Source organism: Dryas octopetala, chromosome 3 (genome assembly GCF_963921425.1).
Source record: "Dryas octopetala chromosome 3, drDryOcto1.1, whole genome shotgun sequence".
Lineage (NCBI taxonomy): Eukaryota > Viridiplantae > Streptophyta > Magnoliopsida > Rosales > Rosaceae > Dryas > Dryas octopetala.
Window position 1 is genome coordinate 6769502 of NC_141368.1, and position 26230 is coordinate 6795731.

Sequence of the window (26230 nt, forward strand, 5' to 3'; positions counted from 1 at the left end):
CATTATGTGTTGAGTCTATATAATTTGAAATATAGACATGTAAGGAGTATACGCTAGTTCCAAAATTATACTCATCTATACAAATGAAGTGAAGTGTGCAAGAAAATTGTTTAAGGGTACAATTGTAAATAAACAAAAAAAAAGAATATTCGGTCAAAAAAGAAAAGAGCAAATAAAAAATCTCATATATATATATATATAGCTAGTAGCTACTGTCCCACGCTGCCATCTTGATAAACATTTGTTTTGTTCTCGAGACAAAATCCCTAGCTCTATGTCTTAAAATCCCCACCCAAATAAACCCTCCTCAACCAGAAGAAGACCCCAAAACCCTCCATGGATCAGCTTCTGAAACCCCCCATGTTCCGGCGCCAGAGGGACCGAAGATGGGAGGACCTCGACGCCGACTGTTTGGTGAACGTGTTCGCAAAAGTCGGCATGGAGTCGCTGCTCCTCTTCGTCCCCTTCGTCTGCAAGTCGTGGCACCGAGCGAGCCTCAACCCGGAGTGCTGGCACCGCATCGTCTTCCCGGACGCCACCGCCGGCGCCGCCGATCCGTGGACCCTTGACCACGCGGACGACTGCGATCCCTGGAGCTACGAGAACCAGATGGAAGGCCTCGATTTCGACCACTTCGCCAGAAGGTTCGCGCGCGAATTCGGGATCAAGTGGGAGGATTTCTCCGTCCCCGGGTTCGTGAACAAGGTGATCGATCGCAGCGCAGGAAACGCCCAATTTCTCAAGCTACCCGGGAGGGTTACTCACTACACCGCCGCTGTGGAAACGGTGCTCGAGCACGTCGGCAAGAACTGCAAGAATTTTCTGGGGCTCCACGTGTCGAATGGGTGGATTGGGAACAGCCAGGCGGCGGCAATTGTGGGCTTCGTGCCGAAGGTGAAGTACTTGTGCTTGAGGAAGGCGAAGATCGCGAGGGCAGATCTGGTGATTATTCTGCAGGGCTGTGCAGACCTTGAGGTTCTCGATGTCAGGGAGTGCCGTGGTTTCGATGAGGGCGATCAGGAGATTCTCAGGCTCGCTCGTCGGATTCCCAAGTTTCAGTGCGGGGGTTCCAGAGTCCGCCCCGGTGCTTGTTTTGAGGCGGTGGTGGTCATTCAGCTTGAAGACGACGATTTTGATGAGTGACACAGAGAGAGAGAGAGAGAGGGTAGTTTTGTAATTTTATATCATGAAGAATCTGTTTCTGTTTTGGTTCTGCATAGACTGAGAGGGTAGTTCGAGTGTAGGACACACTGCATTTTGGCAGGACAGGAGGGCTGGTTCAGTACGTTGGTTCAGTACTTTGGTTGTATTGTCTTCGAATGTGGTCGGTCGTGTTCTTACAGCAAAAAGTAATTTTCTTTTAGAATAAATTAATAAGTAAAATTGTTTTTTTAGGATATGACACGTAGATTTGGGCGAGCAATATCTATGTGACATGGCCATGACCCATGGGCTTTCATCGTCCGACTTTTTCTAGTACATTGCGGGGCCAGAGGCCCAGAATGAAGAAACTAAGCTCAAATTGCAGTGGGCCTACAACTTTGCACCTCAAGCTCTTGTGTTCTAAGGACAACCCAAAATGACATGTGGTGTGTACAATGGAGCTAAACCACTTAAAAAGTTTAAAATACACTTTCTCGGACGTGTTACATGCTATTTTTCTAAAAAAAATTGACCAATTTAAGGATGTGCCTTTGATAGTCCTCCTATGAGCATGCCCTCATTTAAGAAAAGTTAAGGCAACTTTGTTGGAGTGCTTCTATGATCTAAACTATTCATTTTTTAGTTAACCATCTAAGAATCATCCATACAAAAAATCAACTAATTTAAAAATGGTTTAGCCTTTTGATTATCATTTTGATCATTTTTATGTTTAATCGAACTGTTATATTTGTCCATTTGTTTGACAATAATTAAAGAGCATTGCTTAGGTACTCATAAATAAGTATAAGCTTATCCTCACAACCAATCACATGAGCCCATAAAGGGGTATTTATTTCTGAATACCCAAGCATTTTCCATAATTAAATGACTAAACAATTTTAGATTTTGTTGAATTTTTACAACAATGATCCTCGATGGTAAATCCAAAACATAGATGGTTCGAATACTCTTGCTAAAATACATTGTAGGAGTGGTCTTACAATAATATCCTTACTTTTCTTAAAATGAGGACATCCTCATTAGAGAAGTATATGTGTCTTTGAATTGCAACAATTAATAATAAACTACGGGCCCTTGACATTGAAATTAAACTATAAAGATGATAAACGTAATGTGGTCGACATTAAAATGTCATTCATTATTATTTTTTCTATGGGACTGGATCAAACTTTTTATATATCTTAATCGTGAGTTTGTAACTCTTTTTTCACCTTCCCTCACCATTTTTTCCTGATATAAATATATATTTTTTTAAATGGAGTGCTGTTATTTGCACACCATATTTCCTCTCTCTCTACACATCCCTATTTCACTACACACCCTTCTAATGTTTTAAAATTTCTAATTTCTCATAACACACCCCTCACATTACCAAAATACCCCTATTTCGTTCATTTCACTAAATTTCTCATTACACACCCCACCCCCTAACACTTCCAAACACCACACACTCCACTCCCTCAACACTACCAAACTGCTACCAGCAACACAACAACACAACACACGCCTTGCTAGTATTTTGCCGTCATCAACACATGCCTTAAATTTTTTTTTATTCAAATGTAAATTTAAGGTTTTTTTTTTTTCTATCTAGTTTCAATTGTTAAATCCATCCCAACCCTTTTTTTTTAGATGATTTGGACCGTGGGTGTTTAAGGTTTAAAATTAAAATTTTGTATTGGGGGTTAAACATGTTCATGGGTCATTCGGCACTCGTTTGCTGAACCAATAGAAAGTGGTTCAGCAGGTATCTATTGAAATTTTTAGAACCATTCGGCCCTGGTTCGCCGAACGAATCGTGACCATAAATGAAAGAACACGAAAAGAATTAAAAAAAAAACTCAAAATTTTACTATCATATCTCATTTGAAGACGAAAAAGGGACGAGTGAAGGTTACATTCATTAAAATTGATATACTTTTCTACAATATTATTACATATATAGAATAAAGAGAGAATGTTTAGGGTTTAGTAAATGAAAGATGAAGAAGTTGGGATATTAGAGGAGGGGGTGTGCCTTAAAGATTGGGGTTGGGGTTTAGGAGTGTTAGGTTTGGGGTGTGTAAAGAGAGTTTTCTTTTTTTTCAAATAATATGGGTTGTCTTTAAATGTCTTTTTACTTTGTGTCAATTATGTCAATTCACAAATTAAATAAGAAAGGTGTGTAGTGAGAGGAAATTGATTATTTTTAATATGCAAATGGTAACACTATTTTAAATTTCTTTCCTGGATTAATTTCTCAATCGAAAGAGTAAATTATAATGAAGTTGGAGGCTGATGGACTTGGGCTGGGGCCCATTGCTGAATCTGAGCAGATAAAGTTGGTCTTAGCAGCAAAGAAGGAAAGCTTACATAGCTTCATTCCTCTTTTAGCTCTGCTTCTCACAGACATAGCGTTCATCCTCACTGTAAGTAGTCTTTTAGCTCCCAATCTCTCTTTATATAATGCCTCCTTCGCCTTCTTCACGCCTTTAGGTTGACATTCATTAGATAATTCATGTTTCTATTATGCTTGTTTCAATTTTCTATGCTTGTAGAATTCGAGTTAGTGTGCGGTCTTGTGCTTCAGTATTACTACTCTTCTGTATATCAAATTTGTCCATCTCAAAAAACATTTCTCGATTAGAAATCGAATGATTGAGTTGTTGAGCATAAGGTGTTTGTTGGAATGCCCAGTTGAAATTTTGGGTCAGACTTATCTTAAACTCTTACCATTTTTCTAACTAAACTTGTCTGAGCCCAAGGTGGTTGTGTTTGGTCTCTAGAATCTTCTTCCAACAGCACCCATATTTACTTGTTGAGTATGTTGTTGTCATTATCTGGTTTTCAATATAGGCCAAGTAAATTTAATGTTTTGTGGCCTCTACTTAATCTTGCAATCTGATATATACATATATATCTCCCATTTTCCATTTGGTCTGAACTATCTCTAACTTTCTTGCAGATATGGCTGTTCCTATTCAATTGTAGAGTTTCTTCCCAAATTTACTTAGCTAATCCTATATAAATACAGGGTCAAAACTTCTACAAACATTTCACACTATGCCCTGTCCCCTTTCGTAACTATTAGAGGTCTTAGACAAACAGTAGAGCTAAAATGTTATTTGTAGTCACTTCATCCTCCATGGTCACCTCCTCTTGTTTTGACCGCCGTAGGGTTTCTGAACTTAGAGCTTGTGAAAATACTTCTAAAATTCCATACTTTCCCTTTGTTCATTGCAAAAGTCCATTTTGCATTACTGAAAATATCCATACAACTTTGAAGAGAAAACCAAATGGTATCTTAACATCCACTGCAATGAATCGCACCAAACCTAATTATCAGTCCATTACTGGAGAAGACACGGTTTTTCTTGATTTGGGTGATCAAGAAAAAGAAGATATTGAAGACACAGAGTCACCCTGGGAAGGGGCAGTTATTTACAAGAGAAACCCTTCGATATCACATGTTGAGTATTGCACAACGTTAGAGAGGCTTGGGTTGGGAAACCTTTCAACAGAGGTCTCTAAATCTAGGGCTTCAGTGATGGGATTACGGGTCACCAAAGCTGTGAAGGATTATCCACATGGCACACCAGTTCAGATCTCCATTGATATAACAAGGACGAAGCAAAAGTTGAGGCTCGATGGGATCATTAAAACTGTCATTTCACTGGCTTGCAGCAGGTATGCCAATTGCTTGTTTGAATGGTGCTTGCTATGCCAATAATGTACTATATTTTTGTTGTATTTCATTGTTGCACTCATATTATGTTTACTTTTTTAACACATATACGTGTTTGTGTTTGCAATTTTTTTCTCCTTTGTTTTTTACATGATTATAAATTCCTCTGTCAAAATTACTTTTGTTATTGCTGTTTTCTGCCCCTCTTGATGTGTTATATAGGATATATTCTGAATCAAATACCTGTGTGTTGAATCGCTTTAGTTTAGTATGGTAATAATAAAAGTACATTTTGGATCTAGAAAATAGGGGGTGTGTCCATCTGAAAACACAAGGTATGTTTGATTAGATGCCCCACTCTTCCATTAGATCAGCTCTGTACATACAGATAAGTGCAAATAGTGAGGTGATGATTCACTGTTAGAAACCTACCATTTTCCTTGGTGGGAAGCCAATCAGCTTTAGATGTTACATCAGAAAAGGGGAAAAAACTAAAATAAAAAGACACCAGGACCCACTAAGAGCTCCTGTTGGACTTCTACTTTTGCATTCCCCTCTCCTGGCAATCAATGTTGGTCCTATTTTCCAACAACTGAGACTGGTTCTATGTTTTATGCTTCTTTTAAGCAGGTTGGTGGAAGTATTGATAATATTGATTTTTCTCTGATTTAAGATTTTGTGTTTATGTTGAAGGTGTGGTGAGCCAGCGGCTGAGTGCATCTTCTCCAACTTCTCAATTCTCCTAACCGATGAACCTATTGAAGAACCTGAGATCATCAACATGGGAGTGATATATGGGGACAAGGTCAGAACTTATACCGGAATTGGTGATGCAGAGGAGGAAGATGATGAAGCTGCAATTGATTTTGAGGATCAGCTGTATTTTCGCCCTGAAGAAAAAGAAATAGACATTTCAAAGCACATAAGAGACGCAGTGCATCTGGAGATTACTATCACTGCCACATGTGATCCAAGTTGCAAGGGCTTGTGTCTCAATTGTGGTACAAATTTGAACACTAGCAGTTGTAATTGTAGCAAACAGGAGGTAAAGAAGAAGGGCTTTGGACCTCTTGGAAATTTAAAGAAGCAAATGCAGCCAAAATGATATATATCTATACTTTTTCTTTTTGAAAATGCAACCAAATAATTTTAGTTGAAGCAGTGTGAATTCTAGTAGTATTTCCATTGTTTAAATCATTTTAGTTTTGGGCTTTGGGTGATCTGAAGGAAAATTCATTTCTTTTTAATTTTTTAATTTCTTTAATCAGTACATTCAGACTTAAAAGAAATTTTGGAATTTTTTTTGAATGGTGGGTGTACTAAATAAATTCTTGGCCTTCGGACTCAATCCCCAGAAGAGGTGTGTCATGTGGGGGGGCCTTGGTTGATTTGGGCCTATTTTGATCCGGCCCAGTGGCAAGCCCAAACATTCACACCCGTTTCTCAGGCAGAGAGAGAAATTTAATTTGATCCTAAATTCCTAATCCCAATTCCCAAATGAAGAAGCGGTGGATGATGGCAAGCGTGGTCTCGACAGCGAGAGGAGGCGAGTCTGTGAAATCAACGTTCAAGAGGTGGGGGAGGAGACACCCATTTATCAGATACGGCCTTCCGATGATCTCACTCACTGTGTTCGGCGCGGTCGGACTCGCTCATATGATACAGGGCACCAAAGACATCGCCAAGGTGAAAGATGATCAGGAATGGGAGATTATCGAGTCAAGAAAAGCACTTTCGAGAACAGGACCTATAGACGCCTATAACCCAAAAAAGACAACACTGGAGGAAGAGCTCAAGGTATAAATAAGCCATAATAAGTGCTTTTGTTGCTAACGCATTGAATTATTGATATACCCAGATGCCATTTGTAGCTTATTTGTGTTGGAATTTGCACTTGTTTCTAGGCTTTGCAGCAGAAGGTGGACATAAACAACTACGACTACAAGAGAATTCCTCGCCCAAATGAACAAGGCAAGTGAGGTGTTGTGTGGCATTTTGAGCATATGCCATCATGTAATTTTGTAATGACTCATTGTAGGGGATACAAGTTTCCATGAATAACAGTTAACACCATGTTTACATGCATGTTGTGCAAGCCTGCAAGTGCATTTGTTTACATAAATAGACCACAGGTTGTGAATAAAAAGAAAACAAGTAGAAATTGACATTGTAGTAGTAAATAGCTTACCTACCATGACCTCTAAAGGGGTTCGTAGCATTTAAGGGATTAGCCGGCCTCTAATAAGAAAGGGCAAAATGTGCTGGGTTTCTTGCTTGAAATGTTTAGTCAGCTGCTCGAATACACCGGCCACCTTCATCTTGTTGAAGAAAAAATAAGTGTTTTTCTTAGGAGACCCCACGCTCATGGGCGTCTTCCAAGCGCAATGCATGTAGATCTCATTGTACAGTTAACATGTTTCAATGGCTAAAAGTCTCGCATGCACGGAAACATTAAGTTGTTGCTAACATATCCCATAAAGAAATGCACCGTTAAAATCCTTGAAATGTTGTCTGGTTTGACCTTCTAAGCCTTCTATGCAGCTAGCGCTATATTTTCGGGTAAATAATTAGATCCTCAAATGGCTTCCAAGTCACATTCTGTGGCGTGCCTTGGGGTAAGAAACATGGTAAACAAGCGCACAAACTAGTATGGTCATTCCATGCATACTGCACACACACACAGACTTCAAATCAGAGTTGCACACGAATTGAACTAGCAAAACTTTCTCCAATGAATTGAGAGCAGGTCAATTATACATAAGGTGAAGAGCTCACCCAAACCATTTTGGCAATTACAAACTTGCACCCATTGCTTTCAGAGGAAAACTTATGTACACCACCCCCACAACACAATAAAAAAAGGGATATGTTATAAACCCTACCTAATGTTCCTTTCTTCTTTCCTTCCAATATACCCTTTACCACCATGTCATCTTTTTCTTATTGATTTACATATATAAGACAGGAGCAAAATCACAGCCAAAAAACCCTCTCCTCATCTCTTTATCTCCCTCTCCCAAATAAAAATTCAAAATAAAGGGAAAAAAGGGTAAGCACCATAAAAGCTATTTGAGTATGACTCCCCACAGCAATCCTATTTGATCACCTTGGCCTTGGTTGTGAACATAATGGTCGGACAAGCCTCTGGGCTGATGGACTACCCAACAACATAGCCTGAGATCGAGTAAGCATCTCAACCATTGATGGGGTTTGATAGGCCTGAACAAGACTTGAACCATCAGTGGAGTCACCTCTTGCTGTTGCTCTTTGCCATGAGTGTGAGCTCAGTCCTGAAAGAATATATGCTCTCCCAGATGCCTCATACACATGCCTGCTTGCCATCCTCTGTTGCATTTCCTTGAGCTCGGCATCCAAAGCTATGCACAGGCGGTCATGAGATTTTGCTGACACGGTCTCTGACAATTCCCTTCGGCAATTTTCAAGGGTTGAAACTGCACCGGCTAAGTCTCCCTGCTCAGCTGCAGCTCGTGCCTGTGCCATTGCCTCAGCTGCTTGGAGCCTATTACGTTGCCTGTCCACTTCTATTGACACTACTGCTTGTATAGCCAATTCAGGTCTTTCAATTATAACTTCTTCACTTTCTAAGGTTGTCGTTTCTTTAGTTAAGGGATCCTTGTAAATGCATCTCACCTTTATCAATGATGTTTGATTGTCAGAAGACTCTGCTGGAACATTAACTGAAACCAGAAAATCCCTCTCTTCATCAGCATACAGATCTCCAACATCAATAAACCCTTTACGCCCATCAACCATCACACGACTCGGGTAACTTCCTGCTTTTAGTGAACCAAGGCAGAGACTTGTGTTCACACACTCAACTACCACTTGCAGCTCTTGCACCACAACACTCAAAAGCCCCCCAATGCACTGTGCAAATGCATCCTGGATGACAGCTTCAGTCTCAATGAAAGAAAAGGTCCCTCCAGATATCTCTGAAATTGAGTGCATTGATGAAGCATCGTGATCTGCACCAAATCCAAATGCATGCACTGGAATCTGGAAGCCTGTATTGTCACCACCATGAATAGACAAAGGGAGAAGCAACTGATAATTCGGTTGTGGTTGGTTAGCCCCAGAGCCACTGACAGTATAAGTGTCCTGCCCATCAGACAACAGTATTATACTGGCAACGGGATTCTTTCCCCTTCGATCTTCCAATACCTTGCCACCCTTTCTTAGGCCCTCAGCAATGTTGGTCCCACCATTTGCAACCAGAGAGTTTACAGCTTGCAGTGCCTGCTGGCGTCCAGTGTCAGTCATTCGGCGGAGGGGAAAGAGGCGACGGGCTGTTGAAGAGAAAGCAATAACTGAGAGTCTGTCATTGGACCCAAGATTCTGTATTACAAATCCCATGGCCCGTTTTAGCAGTGCAAGCTTGGTTCCTGCCATGCTACCACTGATGTCAAGCACTGTGACTAGGTCTACTGGAGCACGGCGAGTCTGAGAAAATTGTGGCAAACTGGACTCGTTTCTGCTAGGATTTTGTCTTGTAATTGAAGTAGCAGCTTTCAGATGGACCAAAACAGTAAAATTGTCGTAGGAATTGGATTTTGGAACAGCTGAAACCTCTGGGTATGTTTTGATCTCCATCGTTCTAAAATAATTGTCATCTGCAACATTTTTATTGCAAGAGCTTCTCTCAGCAAACACAGGTTGGTGATCCAAGGTTTCATCATCATTAAATACGCCTGGCTCGGGGCCCTGAAACAGTGGCACGATGTGCCGTTGATTCAAGTCTCTTCGAGGAGGAGGTAAATGGCGGACCACAGTCATCAAGGCATCATTTTGAGGCCAACCTACTGGACCAACAGACACCCTTCCAGGGGGAGGATCTAGACTGGGACCCTGCACTGGGATTTCTTTCCATTTTGCCCTGCAAACTGGGCATATTTGGTTGCCATGTTTTACATTTGATGTGATGCAGTGGAAATGAAAAGAATGTGAACATTCCGCGGTGAAAATAGCATGGCCACCTCCTTGTTTCATTTTGGTTAAGCATATCGAGCAAGTCTGCTGAAATAACAAAACAAGTGCAAGAAAGTAAGCATAAGTAAGACATATCAATCGCAAACCATACACTATGGTGTTCTGGAAATTAAAGATTTAATAACAACCAACAACATAAAAAAAAATTTCATTTATCATCGCAGTATAAGGATTCCTAATAAATTTGAGGTATTCAACAGCAATGAACCAAGTACAAGAACAAGCTATAGTGTTGAAATACAATCATTCCAGAAAATGAATTAATTTAGTAAAAAATTATTTTGTATATATACTGTAGTTAGATAAGTGAGTTAATGCCCACCTTATAAAATAATAAAACCTTTTTCTTAGTTCTTATGTTAAGAGTGTTAACACACATATATCTACATGCATAAGCATACTCAAACAGACACAGAGACAGGTTTTTTTTTCATCAGTTTTGTGGTGCGTCTGCTGCTCATTGTCATAAGAGGTGCCTTTTAATAAAGGGTAGGCTAAGCAGGTAGAATTATCACATAACGACAAGAAAAAAAAGGGAGTGATAGACCTTGGTAAGCTGAAAAAGTCAATGTTAGGTATCCAATATAGAAGGGGTATAATGGGAAAGAAGGGAGTTAGAATAATCATGGAACCAAGTGCAATACAGGGTGATTCTATTTGAATTCCACCAAAAATTTGATCATTTAAACCCCACTTTGTTTTGTTACTTTTTAATTTCGATGTTTACTCCTTAAAAAAATCAAAACACAAAAATTAAAGAAAAAACCTCTACTTTCTATTTTCAATTTTTGAACTTTAAAAAATAAAATAAAAATTAATGAGGGGATTACAAGAGTAATCAGCAACCAAAAGAAGAAACTAACTAAACAATTTTTTGGGTTTAAATTTAAAAAAGACAAAAAAAAAAAAAAAAAACAGTTTTTTTAAGATGCCATACTATGGACCTTAGCTTTCAAAACCGCCAGAGAAATCAGTTTACCAAATAAGTTGCTTTATGACAATACTTTCCCCTTTCTTTTACTTGTTTGATGAGAAATTTACTGCCAGAAAGCTTGCAGATTAGCAGTCAACAGATGAGGCCAAACAAGTTACTTTCCTCTCTTTTTTTCCCTCTCCATGGGGAGGAGGAAAAGGAAAGGTAAAATCTTTAGTCTTCTTTTACTATTAAGGCAAACAAGAATGGCCCCGATTCCTGATAGGGACTTGTGCATTAACCCCACATGCTCAAAGAGAGGAAAACAGCATGACATAAAATTCTCGTCTATAACTTATGGTGCTCCTCAGAATCTGCTAAAATATGATCTCATCAAAGACATGATGTGTAAATTCTCGAAATTTTTGTCCTCAACATATGCAGGTTAAGAAGCATAAACCATGGACAAGGAACAACATTATTCGTGAAAGCTCATGTAGTTTCATCTATATGTAGATGAAAATGATACATCAATCATTATTTTTTGAACCAAACTCCAAATCACATTTAAACTTTAAAGTCAGAGCAGAAAAGAAATGGAAGCGATTTCTAAGCTATCTCATCTTTCTATGCCATTGGAAATCACAAATGAATGCTCTAAGAATCCTAAGCTCCTGATTGGTTGCTCAACCATGTTGGGAAAGACAGGAAATTAAATTTATGAAACACAGATTGTTCATTTATTTGAGCAAAATGAACACAAAGAAACCAAATAAGGAACCATAAACTAAATTACATATACAACCATATATGACCAATAGTAACCATTTAGCTCAGCTGAGCTGAAATTTCTGCTTTACTTCTAAAAAACCACAAAAAAGACACAAAACTTCATTTTCTTTTTTGCATCATCCATTTTCTCAGCATATAAACAGAATCAAACTTAAAATGATCAGCACCCATCAATTATAAACACAACCACAAAAGCACAGAACCCATTTTCGTTTTGGATAATAAGATGTAAAGACAAACCTTGGACGATTTGCTCCCACTTCTAGAGAGCTTCAAACTATGAGAGGATGGCGTTGGCGTGGTGGGCCTGGACGAGCCCATGGCCCAATTGGCCGGTGAGAGCAGAGCAGCATCGGACAATCTCTCAGCTGAGTCCAGAGAGGAGGGAGGTGAGTCATCTAGTGTTCTTGGAAGATACACACACAGATTCAGTCCCAGTGCCAGCTTTGCTTTCCTCCATTTGCTTCCCATTTTTCACTTGAAGATATCAAGCTCAAAACCCAGTAGCCAAAAACTAAGCTTTGAGCTCCTTTGCTAAAGAAATTTAAAGAGGAGAGCCAAAAGACTAAAACGAAAGCAAAATTCACAAAACCCAGATCTCAAAGTGCTTAAATTAAGCTGCTTTTGCTCTTTTCTCAAGCTGAGAGAGTTCTTGGAATGAGAGAGAGAGAGAGAGAGAGAGAGAGAGAATGGGCTTTAAGAAAAGTTGAAATGGAGCACGAAAACAGAGAGAGAGGGGTTTAATGGAGGTGTTTTAGCTAGAGAGAGAGAACAAGAAGAAAGGGAAAATGGGGTTGGGTTATTCAAGCTGAAATGTCAAAGAAGAGGAACTAGCTAAGTCGAATGGGAAGTTTGAAACGTTGAGACTTGTACTAGTAGTCTTCTTCATGTTGCTGCTCTTGGCGGCCATGGGAGCTAGAGAGAAAATTGAGTGCTTTGCTTGGTCTTAACATAAGGTAGTGTGTGTGTGGGGGTTTTTGAGGATGTTGACCTTGGAATTGGATGTTGGGTTGAAGTAGAAGCTTTAGGCCTTTAGCTTAGCTGTAGACAACGGTAAAAGCACATTAATAAAACCACGTTTTGGTTGAATACAGAAAAGTTGTTTCTTTGTATTTCTCTCACTTTCTTTACTTCCCCTTTGCATTTCCATCGATTTATCATTAATGAACACTTTTTTTTTTCCTCCCTCTTTCTCTCGCTTTCTTATTTTTATTCTATACTTAATTAGTTAAAGGCATAAATTCAATTTAAACACATAACTATATATATTATTTCAACAGGGTCCACGAATTTTCAAATATTTCAAATATACACCTAATTTATTATCTAAATTGAAAAATGGACTTCCGTCCATCGATTTATTGAGATATCAGTTAAATGTCAGCTTGAATTTTACTGACAGAGATTAATTAGCGACGTGGCGCCAACTCAGCATACATTTCCCGCCAAATGAGCGACACATGTCTGTTGAGAGTAATGTGGAGCAATGTCCCACATCGAAAAATTAGAGTGTAGCATATGTATTTATAAGTCTTGGGTCTCTCCACCTATTGCCAATTGGTTTTGGGTTGGATACTCTAATTATATCATGGTATCAGAGCTTGGTTATTCGCGTGTAAGGCCCAACGGCCACACGTGCTCCCACGTCACCCAATACAATTTGTTCACGTGTAAGGCTCAAAATATCGCCACACGTGTGAGGGCGTGTTGAGAGTAATGTGGAGCAATGTCCCACATTGGAAAACTAGAGCTTAGCATATGTGCTTATAAGTCTTGAGCCTTTTCACCCATTGACAATTGGTTTTGGGTTAGATACTCTAATTCTATCATGGTATCAGAGCTTGGTTATCCGCGTGTAAGGCCCAACCGTCACACGTACTTCCATGTCACCCAATACAATTTGTTCACGTGTAAGGCTCAAAAATCTCGCCACACGTGCGAGGGCGTGTTGAGAGTAATGTGGAGCAATGTCCCACATCGGAAAACTAGAGTTTAGCATATGTGCTTATAAGTCTTGGGCCTCTCCACCAATTGCCAATTGGTTTTGGATTGGATGCTCTAATTACATTAATGTCCACCTAACACAGGCCCACACACCCATCATATTTTTTCCGCTCGTCGAACTTTCTTCTGACTATTTAGTCTCCAAAAAACATCACGTTTTTCCCCAAATTCGAATATAAATCTCTCACCTGTGTTCGACGAGCGAGAAAGAGATGATGAGTTTGTGGGCCCGTGTCAGGGGTTAGGTGGACATGTGTCACCGTGTCGCTCATTTGGCGGGAAAAATTTGCTGAGATGGCGCCACGTCGCCAAGTAATCTCGATCAGCAAAAGCTAAGTTGATATTTAACTGATTTCTAACAAATCAATGGATGGAAGTCCATTTTTCAATTTAGATAGTAGATCGGGTGTATATTTAAAACACGAACCCCGTTGAAATGACATCTGTAGTTATGTGTCTAAATTAAATTTATGCCATTAGTTAATTTCCTTCTAGTTTCTACTTGTTATTATTCATGAGAATTTTCCGCAAAAAAAAAAAAGGGGCAAGAATCATAGTTAAGTCCTAAACATGCCAGGCTAAGTTAGGCTCATTGTACTTTCATGTCATGCTCGTGACGGCTCATATAACTAAGACTTAGACCCGACATAACCTGCAAACCATTTTTGCTCGTGTTGTGCCTTAAACGAGTCAAACAACATGCTTTTTTTTTTTTTAGGGTGATAAAACTAATCTTATGATAATTTTTATTTCTTAAAATTAAATATTAACATCTTTTTCTTAAAAAAAAAAAAATCAAATTTCCTTGTTGAAAAGTTTTCTAAAAATGAAAAAATAATATTAAATGAGCCGCGCCTAGTTCAAGCTCATTTCATGCTCTTGCCATACTTGGTTCATGTTGTGTCATGTTTGATAGACTAAAAACTTCGGCCTGGCCCAACCCATTTATTTGTGTTGTGTTGTGCTCGTGCCGGTCCGAACCGTTTGAAACCTCTAGTCCTAATACATTTTCCTTAACAATAATGGCAAGGGATGATTTGGAAACTATATGATGTATTTGTAGTCAGCTTTACATAGACTTTCATATATTTCTTAGGGAATGATTTTTGCTTTAAAAGAGAAAAAAATAGTACACAGTTATAACTATCTCTAATATCTTTTAGGAAAAATGTTAGCAAAAGAACTTTAACTATACCCCTATTTTTAGTTGAGGATCTCGTTTTCACTTTAATTCAATAAATGACTATTATTAATAATTTGTTTCAATCAAGGATTTCTGTCAATTCCGTTTTAATTTTCGTCAAAAATTGGTCAAGTGCAAAGCATGTGACTAATTTTTAGTTGAAATAACGAGTTTAGCCCTAAAAATTGGTTACTTGCTTTGAGGATATGTAAAGAGTTACACTCTATTTTATTATGATGTAGTATATAACTCTTGTAGAGTTACACTATATAATTTTGTAGAATTACACTTTGTTGAATGATGTAGTATTTTTTTAATGTTTAAGCATTTAGAGTTTATGTTTTATGACTTCATATTTAAGGTTTTAGTCTTTTAGAGCTTTAGCCCTAAATTTTAAATATTATACCATAAATCCTAAACTCTCAAAAGAATTTTTTAAAAATTAAACTAAAACTTGGGTATGCTTGAGTTTAAATAGTATTGAATGTTGCATATTTGATTTTTCTTGAATTGTGGCTTAGAAATATATTTTTTGGTTTAAAAATAAATAGATTAAAAGTTTGGATTTATAACTAAAAATGTTGTATGTTGTGACTTATTAATAAAAACTCAAAAAAAAAAAAATATACTACCAAAAATTAGTTGATATATTTGAAATTTTAAACTCTAGAATTCATCGTTTGGACGATGTAAATTGACATAATATTATCAGGTAATCACCATTACTTAGGAAGATAACTTTTGTTAAAACTCTATCGCTCCCTCTAATTATATTACTCTTAGTAAATAATACAAACTCATGATGTCTATCCTGCTGCCTTATTTGATAAATGTTAAATTTCTTAAAATATCATATATTTGATATTTCCTAGTATAGACAAATAAAGTAAGTATTATGTGGTCCTCCCTGATTCTTTGTACCCTTGCCACCTAGATCATATATATATATATATATGATTCACAGTATATATATAAATCATATCCACAATAGTAAAATTCTATAAATTAATTTATGTTGTGAAAGAAGAATCACAAGGTTTTGTTGTCTCTCGTTATGTCAATTTGAGCATTAATTTGGTTGATTGGTTCTGCATGATACGTGGTTTTAGTGGAACATAAAGGGTCTGCTTCATTGCATAACATATATACCAGATAATGATAACCAGTATATATATTATTGATGCTATCACAATGTGTATAATTACCAGTTCCACACTTCCACCTTAGTGTCAGTGGCTGGTTGTCAAATCTCCCTTTCTCTTTACTTTGGCCAATAAATAATATTCAAAATGTTCAGTGGATCATGCCATAATCCTTTATGGAGGCCCTCATGATCATAATTTATTTGACAAAAAAGAATACCCCATTACAAGACATGAAAGCAATATGTATATATAATATGGTAAGAATTTGTTTACTTACTAAATGATGTTTTAATATACAAGTTAAAATTTTATATGCTAAAAATAAATAAAATTTAAAATGAACTCAAACTCGAATAAATGACATGTCATTTTGTTATTAATTTGATGAATGAAATTGAGTAAATAAATTTGATGAGTGTAGCACTACTCTCTTGTATATGGGTGAGTATAAATGTATTAGACATGATGAATGGGTTGGGCAGATGGCCCCTGTGGTAGTTGCTATGCATCATGATGATGAATGATTGTTGGGCATGCATGAGTCAAATGGTGCTATTTTTCTAATGATGCAAATTGAATTTCTTTAGAGTATTCTTTTCCCCCACTGCCCACATGAGGTGATCATCATGATAAGGTTGCCACACGTGCACATCATCACAGCAGTCGTTTTGTGGTTCCCATGTCAACCCTGTTGACATTACGACTCGCTAGATCTTATCACATGCATCACTTTGATTCATTTCCCTTTTGTTTTCTATTTCTATTTTTCTATATAATATATTTTCCAAATATTAATTGCTTTTCCTTTTTCATTTTTTCCTCTTTGACTTTTAAGACCCAGGAAGAATTAGCACAAGTGAAATTGAAATCTAACTACAACAAACAAAGACCACCATATAAATGATCTTGGGCTTTTGAGTTCATCTGGGTACTTGATCTTTTGATGACATTCCATTTGGATATTTCAGAAAGTAAATGGTACATTTTTAAGGAAGAATTTCAAAGACAAATTTGGAAATATTCCCCAAAATGTTTCATTTTCCTAAAGATAGTAGATCCCTTTCAAAACCAAATGGGCCTTCGAGGACTGTTTTTTTTTCTTTCTTCACAACCAAAACAGAAAAAAGAAAAGGAAAATAGGAGTAACTTTGCAGGACAAAAGGCTTGGCTATGTCTATAGGTAATCATCTAGGGCTTTTCCATTTCTTAAAAAAATAAAAAACCCTTGTTTAACTTTCCTGGTACAGTAAAGAACTGTTAAATTAATTTTCACCTAAAACCATGTGTTCAAACCTTGTACTACTATAATAATGAATAGGGGTGGGCGTGGGTCGAGTCGAGCTCATATCGGTCAAACAACCGACTTGATCCGACTAACCGATTTGACCATTTCTCACAACTAACATCGGACTCAATCATTGTAAGTTGGTTACAAGTCACTTATCGATAATGCCGATATAAGTGGATCGGTTGAAATTATTAAATCAACATTTGATCAATTTCAAAACTAACATCCAAACTAATTTTGATGGATCAGTTGGTATTATCGGCTTGACTTAGTAGATCGGTTGTTAGTAGAATTATCAGCTAGCTAAAAATGGGTCGGTTGGTCGGTAATGACCTGTAAAACTAAACCATGCCTACTAATGACTGTGATATGTATTCATTTTACATTTTTAAATGTTCCTAATGATCTTGGTGCTCTCATCTATGTTTTTCATAATCTTATATTTACTTGGTTTTGTGTGCATTTTCAAAACATACAAAATCTTGGGGGGATGAACCATGCACACATATGATATATCTATATATAATTATATATATATATGAGCCTCAGAATTGGCATTACTCAAATTCAATGGTCAAAAACTTGCACTTGGGAATTGTCAACATAGCCTACTATCTATAACCACCATGGGTTGATGAATCTACAACGACTAGTAGGCTATGGCCAACCATGTGTTCTTCCAGAAAGCTCGTGCTTGAAAAGTACAATGATGCTGCTGCAAATGCATAATAAATATTTATATATGTATATACTCTTCTTGGAAAGCTACTGAGTTGACCAAGTCATTTGTCTTGATATGCTATACCCTTCATTTCACTATAGGGAAATTTTCTCAAGAAAATTTTGGGTCCGTGAGAAAGTGTAAAAAATTCTTTGATGCCTATTGGTTTGGTGGGAGTGCAACCAATAAGAGGGGGGGAAAGGGTTAATATTAGATTACATGCAACATGTGGAGTGTTGGTAATAGGACAATTTTTGAGAGGAAGAACAGAGGATTATTTATTCCCAAATTAATGGATCATTAAAATCAATGAGGTTTACTAATAGAGTGAGAGAGGCCTTGGTTGAAATTGGGTCAAATATTCCTTCCCATTATGTTTTGGAATAGTATAGTACTGTAGGAACATACAGAACAACTTTGTTCTCATCAAATCAAATACATTCTTCCATCTCTATCTAATCTAGAGGCAATTGGGGATTGGAGGTTTGAAAATGGGTTCCACAGAGGGCTGAGTGAGTGGTGAAAGAATTTCTCTCACTCTCTCTCTCTCTCTCTCTCTCTCTCTCTCTCTCAATCACATCAATTCACAAGAGAGAGAGCCTTAAAGCCATGACACCAAAGCGTTGTTCCTGAAATTGAGAGTGCACACTGCACTGTCCAAGCATATGATCAATAAGCATCCATACCAAACACTAAATCCAAATCTCAAGACATTATAAGGATCCTAGTGAGGAGTGAGGTGAGTGGAGTTCCCTATTCCCACTTTAATTACTAGCTATTACCCTCCCTCCCTCATGCACATATATGATATATCAGAAGACAATAGCTTTTAAAAGGAAAAATGCTGTAGCTTTTTAGAATGCAAAAGTTATTCCTCTCCCCCACAAAAGAACATCAACAAAGAACCAAGAAAGTGACCCCTTTTCATTTCACCCCTCCTTTTGAGAGCACACATGCCTCACACAACTCACTCAACTAGCTACCTATAGTGAGAAACAGAGAGAGAGAGAGAGAGAGAGAGAGAGAGAGAGAGTAATGAAGGCTTCCTAGCAATGAGTGGAGATCCATTAACAAAGAATCCTCATAAAAACCCTTTGTGGGGAGGGGATAGGATTCCCTTTACTACCTCTAAATTTGCCAGACTTTCTGGGATAAGTCAACCACAAAGCTGACCCTTTTTTTAATTATGTTCAAGGGAATCCCTCGTAACTCTTATGGTGCTCCCCACTTTGGATGTGAAAGTGATTAAGGGCATGCCAATGTCTAATATCTTGCACTTCGAACTACTCAAAAATCATGCATGCATTTCTTAAAGAAATAATTAATCTGTCTCTAATTGCATAAACTAACTGAAAATCAACGGGTATTAGACATCACGAAAGATCAAAATTCCTGATTAATCAAATCTAGAAGGACCTTATCACTAGGAAACATTATGCTGGAACCAGGTTTCTTCACCTCTCATGGAGCACACAAACACATATTTATTTTTGTGTAAACTAGACTATAGAGAATATTTATAATGCTCCATATACTTTAGTGGGGAGACAGATTATGTAGCTAGCAATATATATATATTATACAAAAGGTAGATAATTTTTTAACTTGGAAGAATTGGAACATTTTTTTTTTGGCCAAGGGAAGAATTGGAACATTAATTATTTACATGTATGCATTTCTTTTGCTGTATACTGTTTGGGATATATTATCTAACCAAGCATATCCACTACAGGGAACAAGTAGCCAGTAGCTTTCCTTAATTATGATGTCACATGTGTTGATCATCAGCAAGTCAAACCTAATCCATGCATCCACTGGGCTCCATATGTTTAAGATCATCTTCTAATTGGGGTTTGTGCAAGTCACTTTCTAACTTTTTCTCTTCTCTTTTTTTCCTTTTTATCAATTTTTCATTTTTTAATTGGACCACTTGCAAATAAATCAATAAAACTTTTCACAATTATATATTACTCAATACACTTTTTTTATAATTTCATTTTAATCATTATTGATCCAAATAAAAATAAATAAATTACAATAAATTAATAAACATATATAACTATTCAAATTTAGATTTATATTAGGTTTATATTTGACTACTACGCAGCAAAACGGCTTAAGGTTTAGTTTCTTGATTTTGGGCAAACCCGAGACCTAAGCCCTAAGCCATAAACTCCAAAACCCTAATTCTAAACTCTAAAACCCATTTCTAAACCCAAAACCTCATTTCTATACCCTACACCCTATTTCTATACCCTAAATCTCATTTCTAGACCCTAAGTAATAAAAAAAAAGATGAGCAAATTGATATTTTCCAATGCACTAAAATACATAATATCATCAAATAAATTAGGCTTAGTGACTAAAGTGAAATATAATTTCAAAAGTTATTGACCTTTATGGGAAAAGAAAATTTACATCGACCATTATATAATATTGAAATATTTTATTGATTTAAATGTAATTTGCTATTTTTTTATATTTGTATTCATCATTCATGTACGTGTATGTGCTTATGTACAACTGTACAAGTATGATAAACTTAGGATCTAATTTGACAAATAAAATAAAAGGCCAATTCTTCAATATAAGATTTTTGGGTATAGTGGGTTTTCGGCGTATCACTGGGTTGGGGTAGGCTTGTTCTATTTGGGGCATGGTCTGGCTTGAGCTTGCCAAGGGTTTAACCCAAACTCAACCTCTTCCAACTGGCATTATATGCCTTAGCTAGCCCTAACCCAATTAGTTAAGTTGGGCTACGTTTCAAGAGGAATTTGGATTGGGAAAGAGCAAGCCTCTAGCCCAGCCCTACCCAAAGCAAAAAATATAAAATCACCGAATTTTTGTTTTGTACTATGCAGCTTGCTCTTTTTCTAGTGTGGATTTTTGACCGTTTAAGTTCATGTTGTAGTTGGGGCTTGTTGTAATTTACCTTTTCATTTATCAGTTCATGATTGTCAACTTAAAATGCAATTGTTAGGTTTAATTAAACTCCCATTTAACTGTTGTTATTTTATTAGAAAGTGTACCAATTCACCAAAGTTTAAGATGAAAGTAATTTCAAAACTGCATTTGATACAAATGACTAGTCTAAAGCTTGAAAAATCAAAACAGTGCGTGAGGTTCAAGAATCTCTCTGTCTCTTCTCTTCCTATCATTTCCTCATGTAATCCTCTGTAGTGAAAATCAGAAAGGTCAGTTGTGAATTGGGATTACTTGCAACTCATCTTTTTCTCATCCCATGTCTCAAGCCTTTTTCCAACTTAGCTCTACATGTATCCTTCCATTTCGTGAGTCGATTAAATGGTACTTGTTGTTGATGCGTCCATTGTGTACCACATCAGTAAGATTAATTTCCACATATCCCAATGATTCCTACACATAAGGAGATGATATAGAATTTGAACATTGCAATGTGGAGAAGAGTAGTGCATATATAAGAAGGGAATAATGGCAATTGCATTCATACCTTTGTTCGGAAACTAAGGCCTCTGGTTTTGCTCATGACCTCGATACGAATCTTCTCCTCCAAAGGAGGATCATCAAGCATAAATTGGAAATCTTCATTCCAATTTGGATTGCGAGATTTTTTTATCATCTACAAAAAGAAAAAGAAAAAAAAAAGAAGAAAGTACCATAAGTTAAGAAAAAGGTAAACTGAGCCATGATATATGTGGCACATACTTGCTAGTTTTGCATATATATGTGGCAAAGATGAAATTACTTTTGAATCTATCTTTCCCTTGTTTGTATTGTGATTTGTGACACATATCTATTTCACATCTCTGAAAATCTAGCTAATGATAAAAAAGAGCTGATAATTATCAAAGGGAAAGCTCACCTTTGTTTTCTTTTCTTCTCCTCTAAAGCAAAGCAAAGCATAAGGATTGTTATGATGCCCCCCTTCTACTTCCTCAGCTCCCAGGATTGTAACCGATAGTAAACCTGCACTATCCAGGGTCTCATCACTGTCCGAAGACCTACTAATTCCACTTTCAATTCTCCCATATGCACCACCAGATCCAATAGATTTACTACTGTCTGATTTGAAAGGGACAAAAGTAAGCTCCACCACAATTTTCCCCCTACGCTTCTTGTTTTGAGGATCGTTGAGATTTGTGTTCTTGACCAAATCCAGCATCAATTCCTTTGTCTCACCGGGTGTTAGCACTTGTAAAGGAACTAACTGCATTCCCAATCTGTCATGCCTGCCAACCTGTGAAGAACACAGAAAAGAAGACCAACCCAAAATTGAATCTTGTTTACAAAATGCAAAAACTAACAAACAGAATCTTTCCCACACAGCTTGCCTCAGACTCAGACAATATTTAAGAATAACTCATAGAATGACTAAAACCAAAAAGATATTGCAAGTCTTTTCACTATAAAAGAATGGTGAAAAGACGTAATGTTTTCAGGAATATTTATCAACAACAACATATCTTAAGCAACCCTCCAGAAAGTCCTCCTTGCAGTGGCATGCATGGTTTTTGTAAAAGTTTAGTAATGACCGATTTTGTGAGAACTAGCATGTTGAACTATGGGGATATTGGAAATTATTGCTCCTTGAATTTGTTTTCTAATAACATGCTTGAGACTATGATGGGCTCTAGAATCAATAACAACTTAAGAGCAAGGGCATCCTTCAGCTAAAAGGGCATGGGATTTGCATAATTGACATTTCAGACTCCTCACCATTAAGCAGAGATCAAACTAAGAAGGTTTCACATAGTTGTAGTACAATTGTAGGGAAAAAAACAACAGGATTAAATATCACAATTTCATAATTTAGTATCAAAGACAAATGGTGAGGGAAAAACCTTGTCCCAGTCATAGACTTGTAACTCGAGGCCTTGAGTTTGGGGGTCCTTCACAAGAAGCTTGAACTTCTCATTCCATTCAGGATTCAACGATTTCATCTTGATAGTGGTTTTCTTTGCTGGCAACCTCTCTTCAGTAAGGCTTAGTTTGACGTAAGGATCAGAAGCTCCCAAAAAGTCCATCTTCAAAAGTTTCATTGCTCGAACCACCTTTACATGAAGTATCCCTACAGGCTTTTTGATAGCCAATCTATTGGAAGATTTGAAAGGGAAAATTATTTTTGTAAAGAATGATTTGAAAGAAGAGCTTTCATAAATTTACTCGAAATGAATGAGTATAAGTGTGCCAAAGCAAAAGCTATATCATCTCATAATTACTTACGCTGAAGCATCAAGAACAGGTATTTCAAGTGTTTGAGGCCAGAGGTAGAGCCTTGCGACTTGTTTTTTGATGGTCTCCTGCAAGCATGTAGAACAATTAGTTCATTCAAATCAAACCAACCTCTGAGTTCACCTAACAACCATCCAAACTCAGATAATTTATAGATCAAAACCAAAATCCTACCCAGAATAGAATTACTGGTGTAGCACCTGAACAAACTGATAGAGGCCTGGTATGGACATGATGTCCCCTCCCAATATGTTGATTCCAAAATCTACATGTGGCTGCAGAAAAATCAGAGAAAATCAGCTTATCAATGTCACCAAAATTAAAAGGAGAAAAAAAAAGTGAAAAGAAAACTATGCTCTTCTGAGACCTTCTGCAATAAAGACACCACAATGTTTGCGAAACATGGAAAAGTTGGCACAAGAGGTTTCAGAGTTATCCGTGGTGCTGCAAACACTTGCAAATCCACCAACTGAGGAATAAGCACAATCAGTGTTCTGAAAATAATGCATCAAATATAGCAGGAAATAAATAAACAGATTCTTCTCTTTGAGGATTGTGTCTACCTGAATTGTAATTCTTAGAGACAACAACTTTAGCACCAGAACTATGTTGGGATTGCCAGCCCATCTAAATTCCGGTTCCATGACTAAATCTTTCTCATTAGTCTCACAAACTTTCAGACCTGAAAGATTCGAAAGAGAACCAAAATGATAGCAAATCTACAAAGGTTAATGCATGGTGTGTCATATCCAAATAAATTTTTCTTAGATTGTGACCATGATTTTGAGGGTCGGAGGGGTTTACAAAGTGCTAGATTGGAAATCAATGCGAGTTGACTAACCATAAATTATGGGTGGCAGAGTTCCAAGACTGAAAGTGTCAAATTCAATAGCTTCAATGTGAAACTTCCCAATGTACTCTGCGAATATAGGTTGTGCCATGCTTCTTATTGTACAACAAATTGCCTGCAAACTAATAAATTGAGTCTCAAATATCGAACAAAATAATAAAACAACTTTTGAACTATATTATCACCTTGTCAAGGTAAGGCCACATATCCGAGACAAACTTGTTTAGCCAGTCAACCTGCATTGTGAAGTGTATAGCAATACAGAGAGATGTGAAGACTTAGCAGCAGTAAGAGAAAGAAAGAGCAAAAGTTCAATGAAATAGGATTGAAAGATGATACTAACTCGATCATAGTCGGGGCATTTTACCCACAATGGAATTTCAGGCAGAAGATCTTCCAAAGTACTTATATCTAATTCATGTAGTGGCCTGATTACTGGATCCTGCAACATTAAGTATTTTGAGCACTATTCAGACTTAAAACTTCTATGCAGAAATCCTCGGAAATAGACTTGAAACTTACTGATTGTATATGCATTAGATTTGCTAATTTCTTCAGAGTAATTTTGTTTAGCGGTGTTTGATGTTTATAGACTCGACACCAACAGGCAACCAATCTTACTCACGATAAAAAGGGGAAGAAAGCTCAATGAAAAATGAAAAATGAAAAATGAAAAATGAAAACTTCACCTGATTATACTCAAATCCCGGAAAAATAAAAATTAAAAAAAGAATATCCAGATGTGAATCATCCTCATGAATTAACAAAATGAATTGGATAGTGATTCCATTATTCGACGCTTAAATAGATATACAAGTCAATGCACCCGGCTTTCTGATTGCAGAGAAAGATGAACAAAAAGCTCAAATAGAGAACTAGTCTGTTTGAAGATTTCATAGCTCCCCATACCCAAAAGATATGCAGATGATACCAACAATTTGTTCAATCTAAAATTTGTAAATATAAAATAACCGTTTCAGTAAATATCATGAACAAGAGTAAAACACTGGATTCAAAAGTGAGGACCTTTTCTTATACATGCATCACCTAAATGACCCACTAACCAAACGCTCCAATAAATCCTTATAAAGAAAGATCAAACAAGAAATACATGTAAACAAAGCTGATTAATTAAGGAGTTGGTTCACCTTCACTTTTTTGGGTTCTGAATAGATGAAGAGGAAGAACCCCACCAAGAGCCCAATAAGGCCTCCAATGGCAAAGCCAATAATTCCCAAGACAGTGCTGAAAAACCCCATACTCTGAAGCAGACTAATTCAAGAAGCAGCAGTAGTACTGTACTATGCTTTCTTTGAATGAGTTAAATTAAATGAGAAAGAAAATGAAGAATATATTCCCAACAAAGTTTAAGAAGGGCAGCCCGCAGACACACACAGAGAGACAGAGAGAGAGAGAGACAGAGAGACAGAGAGAGGTGGGTTTTAACTTTTAAGTGAAAAAATGAAGTCGGGTTTGGGAAGGAAGCGAAAGAGCGCCAAAACAAAGACAGGGTGTCGCTTCCAACTCCCTTTGGCTTTGCCTTTGCCTGAAAGGAAGCTACTGACAGAGCCTCTCCGTAGTCACTACGTGTTGTACATGAAAGTCTTAAACATGGTTGCATTCTCAACGTTCGTAATGGCATTTCTACCCTTCTTTCTTTATCTCGTAGAAGCCAATACTAATTTTGCTTTGAAATTTAAATACAATCCTTTTCATTTATTTATTTATTTATTTATATGGGGTAGTCTTGATGATGAGTAATGACTAACGAGGTAGGGACCATATTAAACACCAGAGGGATCTTTTGCTGTTAATAATAGTTGTATTTGTATCGGATATCAAATTATCAATTCAATTTTATTCCTCATTTTACAATATGACAAGATTTTTAGTTAAGTTCTGACAGGTTTTTTTTTTTTTCCTCTTCCATGTATTAAATATTTCATCCAAAATAATGTTTGCTTTTACAAGTTTACATACAAATTACATGAGTCTGTCAGTGCAATGCACATATCATTATTGTCCTTATCAGTCTTTTTATCCAACCAATAGCTACTCACTTAATCAAACTTTTTTCGCATTCTGTCTCCTTTATGTTTGCTTTACTTCATTTTAGCATTTGTTCTCCATGCTCAAATTCCTTTTCTTTCAATTTATTTACAATAATAATAATCATTATATATAATTAGTACAAACCAACTAAATGAATGTGTTCCCAATTGTGATTTTAAAAGAGTTTGTAGATTTCATAGATTTTATAGATTCTTATTGACTTTTATAGAATCTAT

The 26230-nt window shown here is 36.9% G+C and overlaps 5 protein-coding genes across 8 annotated transcripts; 3 read left to right on the forward strand and 2 right to left on the reverse strand.

Moving 5' to 3' along the window:
* Window positions 1-249: 249 nt before the first annotated feature.
* LOC147290231 (F-box protein FBW2-like) lies at window positions 250-1399 on the forward strand. Its single transcript, XM_086238004.1, has one exon. It carries the CDS (start codon window positions 337-339, stop codon window positions 1141-1143), a length of 807 nt encoding a protein of 268 aa, XP_086094130.1. The 5' UTR covers window positions 250-336; the 3' UTR covers window positions 1144-1399.
* A 2041-nt stretch (window positions 1400-3440) lies between these two features.
* On the forward strand, window positions 3441-6068 carry LOC147290232 (BTB/POZ domain protein, putative (DUF177)). Its single transcript, XM_086235354.1, has 3 exons — window positions 3441-3572; window positions 4109-4830; window positions 5522-6068. Exons 2-3 carry the CDS (start codon window positions 4262-4264, stop codon window positions 5931-5933), a joined length of 981 nt encoding a protein of 326 aa, XP_086091480.1. The 5' UTR covers window positions 3441-3572; window positions 4109-4261; the 3' UTR covers window positions 5934-6068.
* A 128-nt stretch (window positions 6069-6196) lies between these two features.
* Window positions 6197-6923, forward strand: LOC147290233 (uncharacterized). The gene is made up of 2 exons (XM_086235355.1): window positions 6197-6625; window positions 6733-6923. The coding sequence occupies exons 1-2, from the start codon at window positions 6326-6328 to the stop codon at window positions 6805-6807; spliced, it is 375 nt and encodes a 124-aa protein (XP_086091481.1). The 5' UTR covers window positions 6197-6325; the 3' UTR covers window positions 6808-6923.
* Window positions 6924-7071: 148 nt separating this feature from the next.
* Window positions 7072-12533, reverse strand: LOC147290234 (E3 ubiquitin-protein ligase WAV3-like). Of its 3 annotated transcripts, XR_015121067.1 has the most exons (3): window positions 11781-12532; window positions 7604-9862; window positions 7072-7495 (listed from the first exon to the last, which is right to left on the reverse strand). XR_015121067.1 is itself a non-coding variant. In XM_086235352.1 (2 exons), the coding sequence occupies exons 1-2, from the start codon at window positions 12009-12011 to the stop codon at window positions 7931-7933; spliced, it is 2160 nt and encodes a 719-aa protein (XP_086091478.1). In that variant the 5' UTR covers window positions 12012-12533; the 3' UTR covers window positions 7537-7930. The 3 variants fall into 3 exon arrangements, 2 of the variants coding, with proteins under 2 accessions (XP_086091478.1, XP_086091477.1); XM_086235352.1 differs by lacking the exon at window positions 7072-7495 and having other exon boundaries at window positions 7537-9859; window positions 11781-12533; XM_086235351.1 differs by lacking the exon at window positions 7072-7495 and having other exon boundaries at window positions 7537-9862.
* An 8345-nt stretch (window positions 12534-20878) lies between these two features.
* Window positions 20879-25540, reverse strand: LOC147290235 (synaptotagmin-3-like). 2 transcript variants are annotated; one of them, XM_086236177.1, is made up of 12 exons: window positions 25091-25540; window positions 24286-24384; window positions 24128-24178; window positions 23934-24057; window positions 23656-23774; window positions 23460-23561; window positions 23293-23367; window positions 23084-23160; window positions 22702-22951; window positions 21723-22097; window positions 21351-21479; window positions 20879-21256 (listed from the first exon to the last, which is right to left on the reverse strand). In XM_086236177.1, exons 1-12 carry the CDS (start codon window positions 25199-25201, stop codon window positions 21128-21130), a joined length of 1641 nt encoding a protein of 546 aa, XP_086092303.1. In that variant the 5' UTR covers window positions 25202-25540; the 3' UTR covers window positions 20879-21127. The 2 variants fall into 2 exon arrangements, with proteins under 2 accessions (XP_086092303.1, XP_086092304.1); XM_086236178.1 differs by lacking the exon at window positions 25091-25540 and having other exon boundaries at window positions 23934-24064; window positions 24286-24345.
* Window positions 25541-26230: the final 690 nt, after the last annotated feature.

What these genes read in the sequence shown, in the direction of transcription:
- LOC147290231 (XM_086238004.1), top strand. Translation starts at nt 337, where the DNA reads ATGGATCAGCTTCTGAAACCCCCCATGTTCCGGCGCCAGAGGGACCGA.
- LOC147290232 (XM_086235354.1), top strand. Translation starts at nt 4,262, where the DNA reads ATGTTATTTGTAGTCACTTCATCCTCCATGGTCACCTCCTCTTGTTTT. An exon ending in ATTTCACTGGCTTGCAGCAG is followed by an intron (nt 4,831 to 5,521) that starts GTATGCCAATTG and finishes TTTATGTTGAAG; the next exon opens with GTGTGGTGAGCCAGCGGCTG.
- LOC147290233 (XM_086235355.1), top strand. Translation starts at nt 6,326, where the DNA reads ATGAAGAAGCGGTGGATGATGGCAAGCGTGGTCTCGACAGCGAGAGGA. An exon ending in CACTGGAGGAAGAGCTCAAG is followed by an intron (nt 6,626 to 6,732) that starts GTATAAATAAGC and finishes ACTTGTTTCTAG; the next exon opens with GCTTTGCAGCAGAAGGTGGA.
- LOC147290234 (XM_086235351.1), bottom strand. Translation starts at nt 12,011, where the DNA reads ATGGGAAGCAAATGGAGGAAAGCAAAGCTGGCACTGGGACTGAATCTG. An exon ending in GTGGGAGCAAATCGTCCAAG is followed by an intron (nt 9,863 to 11,780) that starts GTTTGTCTTTAC and finishes TTGTTATTTCAG; the next exon opens with CAGACTTGCTCGATATGCTT.
- LOC147290235 (XM_086236177.1), bottom strand. Translation starts at nt 25,201, where the DNA reads ATGGGGTTTTTCAGCACTGTCTTGGGAATTATTGGCTTTGCCATTGGA. An exon ending in TGTGGCCTTACCTTGACAAG is followed by an intron (nt 24,058 to 24,127) that starts GTGATAATATAG and finishes ATTAGTTTGCAG; the next exon opens with GCAATTTGTTGTACAATAAG. An exon ending in GAGAAGAAAAGAAAACAAAG is followed by an intron (nt 21,480 to 21,722) that starts GTGAGCTTTCCC and finishes TTCTTTTTGTAG; the next exon opens with ATGATAAAAAAATCTCGCAA.